At 42.4% G+C, this 7,976-nt stretch overlaps 2 protein-coding genes across 2 annotated transcripts; both read right to left on the reverse strand.

The window, feature by feature from the left end:
- Window positions 1-2,110: 2,110 nt before the first annotated feature.
- LOC131294895 (protein ABHD11-like) lies at window positions 2,111-3,353 on the reverse strand. Its single transcript, XM_058322947.1, has 4 exons — window positions 3,075-3,353; window positions 2,838-3,011; window positions 2,399-2,772; window positions 2,111-2,317 (listed from the first exon to the last, which is right to left on the reverse strand). Exons 1-4 carry the CDS (start codon window positions 3,315-3,317, stop codon window positions 2,182-2,184), a joined length of 927 nt encoding a protein of 308 aa, XP_058178930.1. The 5' UTR covers window positions 3,318-3,353; the 3' UTR covers window positions 2,111-2,181.
- A 140-nt stretch (window positions 3,354-3,493) lies between these two features.
- Window positions 3,494-4,777, reverse strand: LOC131291178 (derlin-1). The gene is made up of 4 exons (XM_058320372.1): window positions 4,598-4,777; window positions 4,336-4,527; window positions 4,107-4,267; window positions 3,494-4,033 (listed from the first exon to the last, which is right to left on the reverse strand). Exons 1-4 carry the CDS (start codon window positions 4,748-4,750, stop codon window positions 3,778-3,780), a joined length of 762 nt encoding a protein of 253 aa, XP_058176355.1. The 5' UTR covers window positions 4,751-4,777; the 3' UTR covers window positions 3,494-3,777.
- Between the last annotated feature and the right edge of the window lie 3,199 nt (window positions 4,778-7,976).

Genomic DNA, 7,976 nt, shown 5'->3' on the forward strand with positions numbered 1-7,976 from the left:
TGATGGTCGTATGCTGGAAGATATTGAAGGAACGTTCAACAACAGAAAAACCCCACTCTTATCACAATCATGAGCACTTTCCCACCCATTTTTTCCACAAAACAACACGGCCGCTCGTGGAGACGCGCGCTTCTTTAGGGGTTTGTTTCGATGCGATTGAAAACTGTTGTAATTCACCTTACACCGCCAAAGTCGTCCCCGCACGGTTGTAATTTACCCGTGTGTAAAGCGGACGCGGTCGTTCAGAGGAACGGTCACACAACCACACAACGACCGAAACGATACAATCTCCACATCACCGTCGACAATGCACCGAAACACGCACACCACGGGATTCGCTTGTCGCGGACGAAGAAAGTGGTGCACAGGGAAAGCGCGGAGGAAGAGTGCACAGGAGAAATGGACAAAAAAAACTGTCCTCGGAATTTGAGCTTTCCACGCACCTCACGCACCACCACCAGCGGGACACTTCGTTTCACCAACACGACCCTCGCGCTTTCCGTCCGTCATTACTGGGCAGGGAATTCTTTTTCACTACTTTTTTTTGTTGCTGTCGCGAAGACGGTGACCTCAGAGACGGTGGTTTCGCTCGGAGGCTGAAGGGACCACCAGCACCAGGTGATCCGATTTCCGGATTCAGTAAAGCATCTTCACTGCATCTCAAATAATAAACTTGACCATTCACGCTACACCAAGGGTGGCTTTGTTTCCACTGAATGTTACTGAATGATCAACACACTTTGGGGTACTTCTGCCCGAGGGGGTCGGTGAACCAAAATATTGGTTTCGGTAACGGGATGGTTTGGGTTGGAAGCACACTAAACGCCCCGGCATTCACTTTCCCCCATTCGGATTACGATCTGGCATCTCGAAAATATTACTGTTTCATAAGCCGCAAGGGTTTTTAATTCATTTTTTTGCTCCGAAAGGTAGACGCTTCGAGGTACGCGCGTCGTCTACCACACTCCACAGAGGTAACTGTCAATCGCATGGAAATGAGAATCGTCTCGTTGGCTACGGAGGCAGGAAAGCATCCCGCTTCGCTACTTTGTTGCGAACGGCACAACCTGCGTGTGATGAAAATCTACACCAGAATCTGTATTTCCAGACGCGAGATGACCCGCAAAGCGTTGCTTGCTTTGACCGATAACTAGATACCGTTGTTTCTGCCACTGACTCTGCTGCTGCTGCTGATGGCGATGATGAAAGTGATGATTATGAGGCTGACGATGATGATGATACTGCTCCTGCACACGCGAAAATACACGCAAATAAGCTACGGCGAACGAAACATAACATCACTTCGGTCCAGTATGGATGCTGTGCTTCATCGTGAATCACAAATTTCCCACGATCACGAGCGTTTTTCACTGTTTTTTGCGGAAAGTTCGACGTCCGTGTCCCGTTTTCCGAACGAGACTCTTTTGTGATTCTTCTCTCAGTTCGAAATTTGGAAAATGGCGAACTACAGACACACGCTCAAAACACACACAACCACACACACCTGGTGTAGACACGAGCGTCATCACTCTTTTTAAAACTCCGGTTGATGGAGGACCTGGGATCTGTACACTCGTTTACAGTGGGTACTCCAAGTGCTCCACGTTACCACTGCACATTTTACATTTCACATACCGTTTACTTTCATTATTGAAATGTTTAGGAGTACATCTTTCTGAAACACCTTAACTAATGCACATCTGTAGAATATCTCAGCTTTAGTTGGTTAAATGCTTAACATTCAGTGGATGAGTCGTGGTAAAGATTGGCAAAAAAGATGTAAAGTAGGTGATGTCAGTGATGTAATGTTCTGCAAGATTTTGAAAAATAAAAGCTTCATCGCCTTATAATTAGTATTCAGATATGGGTTTGGTGATCAAACTATAATCTTCATTGCTGTGATTTTTAAATAGTGACCAGTTTCAGTCATCGATCGCAAAACTTAGTTCGTAATCTAATCGAATACAGCAATCCTAAAGCGACCTGAAATACCATCTCCTTGGTAACGTTGGAATGAAGCTGCCGTTAGAATATTGTTGGTGGTTTCTCATTAATTAGTTTTCTTACGTAAAGCTGAGGCATAATCGTCAAAAACCAATAACAACATTTATTACCCTTCAAAGGATACTATGTAAATTCGTAAGTCGGCACAGCTGCTGTTGAACCTGAGATGTACGCATGCTATCCATTCAGGAAATCCAAAACTAATTTGGAAAACTCTGCTGATTTTTCACTGTGTACCCAATGTCCGGCGTCCTTTACGTACTTAATATCGGAGTTTGGAAATAGTGTCTTTATCAATGGTACATCCTTAGGCCTAGAGAACAGATAAGAAGAGTAGGAATCAATCAACAGTTAAAATTTACTTTACACGGAGAAATATGATCGTTATCCTTACTTCACATAATCTGATCGTCCTCCAGCGATAAAGAGCGTCGGTCCGTCGAACTTCACACCTGAGAGTGTGGGAAACTGCGCTACTCCGGTATGGAAATTCCTTTCCAAAGATTCCAGATTGATTCGCCATTGAAATCTTCCACTGTCCTCGTCGTTTTTCACGAGATTGGTAATTAGGAAATCGCGAAGGGGTTTTTCAGCAATAATACGGCTCAACTGGTCGTCTGCTATCTTGCGCGCTTGGTGGATGGTTTTATCCGGCGTTATTTGAATCATTTTCATAGATTGTAGGAAAAGCGGTATATTGGTATTGCTAGTCCCTAGTCCCGGAGAGGGCGAGATATCGACGATGATTGCCTTTTCCACCAAATGAGGCTAAAACGAAAATGCTATGTCTCAGTACTGAGGGTTTGATTTTCAAACAAATTCGATTTTCGTACATATTTCAAGGCCAACAGCATCATTGCCCGACCGCCCATGCTATGTCCAACTATAGAGGCTTGCTGAATTCCCAGTGTCTTGTAAACTGCTACGAGATCCTCAACCATGTGTTCGTAAGAATGTTCTCCGGTGTGCGGACTATCACCATGGTTACGGGCGTCGATGGCGTAAATCTGAAGCAAATTAAAAATGCAATTCACTTACAAATGATCATACATTCTTATACACTCAGTTACCTTACGAATGGGTTTGGTGTTTTTGTGGAAAGCTTTTGCTAAACTGTTCCAGTTAGATTTCGATCCAAATAAACCATGTAACACAAGTACCGGTGGGGCATCGTCAGTGGTGCTGTTGTTTTCATATCGAGTAAAAGCGAGCTGTACAGGTACAAGTCTTGTTTGCCGCACATTGCTGATGTGGAAATTGCGTAGAGAATAACTTATTCTTCTACTCGTGGGTCTTATTACACTAGAAAACATTGTTTCAGCTAAACTATTCACTTAGTAGATCTTCCGCCACTTGCTTCCTTCCAGGTTTGTTTTGATTCTATCATGACAGCTGACGTTAACTGCATCCTTCTAGTGCAACAAAATGCACTATGAATTTGAGGTTTGAAATTATAAAATAATCAATTGTGCTTTTCAAAAGGTGAACACGTTTACCCAAGATGTTAAATATTTATTTTATTTGAAAACCTATCGACTTTCGTTGTTTACATTTGAATTCCTTCAATACACACATAACAGCAAACAAAGATGACGAGGAAACATTGTAGACCGACAGTGGGAACGACAATACCAGCATTGTGTGAAGATGTTATCACTGACGACAACCTTCTTGTTCTTTGTATGAGGCAACATCAAACATGAGTTTAAATTTATCCAACCATTTATGGATGTCTAGTAGCCTTATTTACAATAAACTAAATGCCCCCTCTGATTATTCACGTCCCAATGTCTGACCGCGGCCCCATGCATGACGGAAGCCGGGCATTTGTCCTTGTGCTGGTTGCTGCACTGGGCGCTGTCCCATGGGAGGAACGCCAAATCCATGGGTACCACCTTGCACATCCGGAAAGTAGCGTTTGATGAAGAATGGAGTTTCGATGAGATTTGGTCCACCGAGCTCTCCGGGGTAGATAAACTTGAGGAAATAGTACGCGTGTCCGACGAAGATGCCCAGAAGAGAAAATATGCTTCTGTAAGAGCAGAGAAATAACTTATTAGGTTCGAGTGTTCAAAATGAAACAATATGATCCAGCTACATACCCCGAAGAAAGAATCATATTCATTCCCAGCAGCACCCAGGGTAGGTACATTGCCTTGAAGCGTGTGCCAAACCAGAAATTGACGATAACGTCCTTGTTTAGTTTACACCACACATACAGTACCGATAGAACCATGGGGTCCATCAAGATTGGGAGATCAATCTGGAGTATACAAAAAAAAATCATAATGAGTAGTGGAAATCGATGGTACTACTATCACCAAAACCTACCACAAGCCCAATGATGACACACAGGAACCAGTTGAAGAAGAGCATATAGAAATAATCACCGGGCTTCTGCTTGTAATGATCCGACTCTAATCTCAATGAGTAAGTGTACAGGAAATAGCAGTTCATCATAAAATGGAATCCTGTTCCTGGATTCAAAGGATAAAATAGTACTGCAGTCATCGGCCTCCATAACTAGAAAGATAATGAAAATAAAATGTTACTAATACTGTTAGAAAGATACAGCGGAGTAAACGAATCTTACCTGAAACTGGTAGAACAGGGGATATTGTTGAAGGATGAGATATCCCACAGGCAGGATACCGATCTTGGCCAGCAAGGAAATGCCGACAGTCGCAGAAAGCCAAATTCTGGTAAAAGGTGGTACTTGTTTGTACCATGTTTGGATATCACTCATGATGGAATCTTTTGCTAGGACGGTATGATCACACTGAAATGTCAGTTTGAGAAGAGTGTTAGCTTTTCAATTAAGAAACACAGTTTGGAAAGGCGCACTTACGTTTTCTCTCACAAATTACAATAGTTTCATCAGAAATAACGAATCGAAATGACTACTCCGTTTTTCTCCGTGTTGCTTTTGTTTTGATCTTCGCAGTGTCAAAAGAAGCTATCACTGACGTGGTCCTGAGGATAGAACAATTTATCCAGAAATTGGTGAAGCTAACTTGTTCCAGCAAAGGGATTCAGCTTTCTACAAGAAAAAGGTATTTCTACATGTTAAGCAACATACTAAAAAGCGATTATTATTTTAAATATCCAGCAATTAACAAACCTCTTTCGCCGCGACAGTATTGTTTACGATGACACGTCAGACTGACGTTTGCAGTCTTTCTCAAATTGAAATAAATATTTGAATGGGACAAATGTACAGGAACCTTGGTTGATATTTTAAAGTGAAATAAATAAAAATTAAATAAAAATATCTCAAATACGTTAGATATATTGTAATGGATGCAAAGCACCAGTTTACTTACCTGTCGCTGCAATCTAGCTTTAAAAACATTATATCAGCCATGTCTGAGGCGCTCTGGGGCGCGAAGAATGTTATCAGAACCTCAAACATGTTCGTTCCGCGATAAAGTCCCCGCCGGGAATGTGCGGAAAAATATCAAAAAGACTTGCTTCACTGTTTCAGTGACCCACGATGGATTCAATTTGAATGATAACGCTGTCGTAATTGTTTTTGAAACATAATAAATGCTACTCTTCTTGGAATAAACTCGGGTAAATCAGTTAGGCAGCGCTCTGTCAGCTATCGAACAAGACTAACACAACAAACACGACAAAAAAACGATCAAACTCATGCAATTATATGGAGGTGCTCTGTCAACCTGCATCGAACATGTCGGACAAACACGACACAGAACAAAACAGTTTGATTTTGTCGTGCAGGGCTGTATCCCACTGTGAAACTGTTATACCTTGTGTATTCTGCTACCTTGCTGACAGTTCTTCACGACAATTCGCAGAGCACCCTTCGAACAGTGTCGTGTTTGTCTGGTTTGTTGGACGGTTCACAGAGCGCTGGCTTAGTCTGCATATTCCCAAAAGGACTAGATTGTTCGTGTTGTTTGAATACAATTAGAAGAAAATGTCAACTATACATAAAATCGGCATTAGATGAGCATGTATGATATGACGGATTGGGATTCGGATTCGAAGATCCGAATCTCAGAATGGATTTGAATCGAAAGATTCGAATCCATGTAGGGATTCAGTTTCTCCATCACTACTTCCAGCCGAAGGAAGCTCAAAAAGCTAATAAAAGTTTCGCGATGTTTTAAACTTTGCGATGTTTGGGAAAAGCGTAGTCGCCATGATATTAGGGGCGTGGCCTGTTGTAGTGCGATGTTTTTCTTTGTATTTTGTAAATGGCGGATCGATGATATGTGTTTATGTAAGGTAGTAGCAAAAATCATATGGCTAGACAAAATTTCGCTAAAGTTTTTGCCCCGATGGTAAATAAAAATGTATGCGCTTTTTGTCAGTGCATACCAGTATGTTTTACACCTTCGATGATTCTGGGTTATCTGTAACTTTGCAAAAATGCAAATTGTATAAATTTTGCGACAATGTTTGCAATGAAAGACTTACGACAAACCGTTTATGTAGACAAGTTTTATGAAATATGTATGCAGAAGACTTTGACATAATAAAAATTCACTAAGAAGTAATATAAATTGGTGTTATCATTTACTTCATTAGTTAATGTAATCAAATAATAAGCAGCTTCGAAATGACCCTGAAACTTTACCATACGACATTGATGAAAAACAATAATTTGATACATTTGCCTTTTACGAACGACAAATTTAGAGCAAACAAATCACCATCCGCCTCCATCCGATCGATATTCCATGGGAGGACGCACACACACAAAAGCGTGATAGACGATGTTTTTTAAATTTTCCATTTATTTTTTGCCTGATATAATAGATGTAAGACGACGTCGGTCTTTTATTTACCTACAACGTCTCGGTACACCAGACATTACTGGATCTTCCACAAATGAATTTCCGGGACAACGTTGGTTCGGCGTTGGTTGGTTCGGCTCATTAACGTCCCTCTACGTCCCCCCATACATTGGGGTGGAAATTTGGTGGTGGATCGATGCCACACAGCGACCCTTTACATTCCCTCCTGCTGCAATCGTCCCGACTGTGCAATTCAACGGAGTGTGTTAATAAATACACAGTAACTTACCATCGGCTATCTCACTTTCACATTCTGTCTGTCTCTTTTTAAGGACCCTGTCTCACTCTCTCTTGCTTTCTCTCCATCATTGTGGTATGTATTTTCTATGTCAACCTCGATCCTTTCCTTTTTCTACCAAACTCTGTGCGTCTAGGTCCCTCGACCCTGGCCCCTGGTGCGCCTTCTTGTCTCCCGTTGCGTTGCGCCATCGGTGTCGCTGCTCTTCGCACTCTTCCCCGGGACCAGAAGTGGATTTCCAGCGAAAACAGCAAACAGTTGCGCACGCGGTCCCTCAATCATGATGGTGGACGCTCAAATGAGCTCGCAGCTTCACCATCGATGATCAGTGGCAGCGTAACCTTTTGCGTCCTTTTTGGTAGATGTGAGGTTAAGGTTGTTCGAATAGCCCTCTCCCTCTCGGTGTGTACTTGTGACGATCGGTCCGGGATATTGGCCGTCCCCTTTCCCCATACCGTTGCCATACCGCCCCCCGTAACGTCCGACGAGCCGAGTCGTCTATCCGCGGAGCAGAAACGCCACACAACGAATGCGCGTCTTTTTTCGCGCGCTAGCTTTTGACGGTCGAGGACGTGGTTTTTTGTTTCGTACGTCTGCTGCCTGTTGGCCTTTCAGCTCTGTGGTAAAGTGTGTGCGTTGGCGGTGTGTTTCAGGAACAGAAAACATGCACCGATCGAAGGATGTGCAGTGTGGTGCAAATTAAGGAAGAAAACGCACCGTTCAGTGGATCGAAGTAAGCGAAACGTGTAATTGTGATTTTGATCAGTGCAACAGTATGAAAACTAGCAGAGTCCTGCAGGAATTGATGTACAGAAATGTGTTTAATAAAAGTTAATAGAAATTATGGAATGCTTTAGTGTTGAATCAAATTGTCCGAAACAGTTTTCTAAAATAGAAACGGTACAAGCATT

The sequence above is a fragment of the Anopheles ziemanni genome, chromosome 2 (genome assembly GCF_943734765.1).
Source record: "Anopheles ziemanni chromosome 2, idAnoZiCoDA_A2_x.2, whole genome shotgun sequence".
NCBI lineage: Eukaryota > Metazoa > Arthropoda > Insecta > Diptera > Culicidae > Anopheles > Anopheles ziemanni.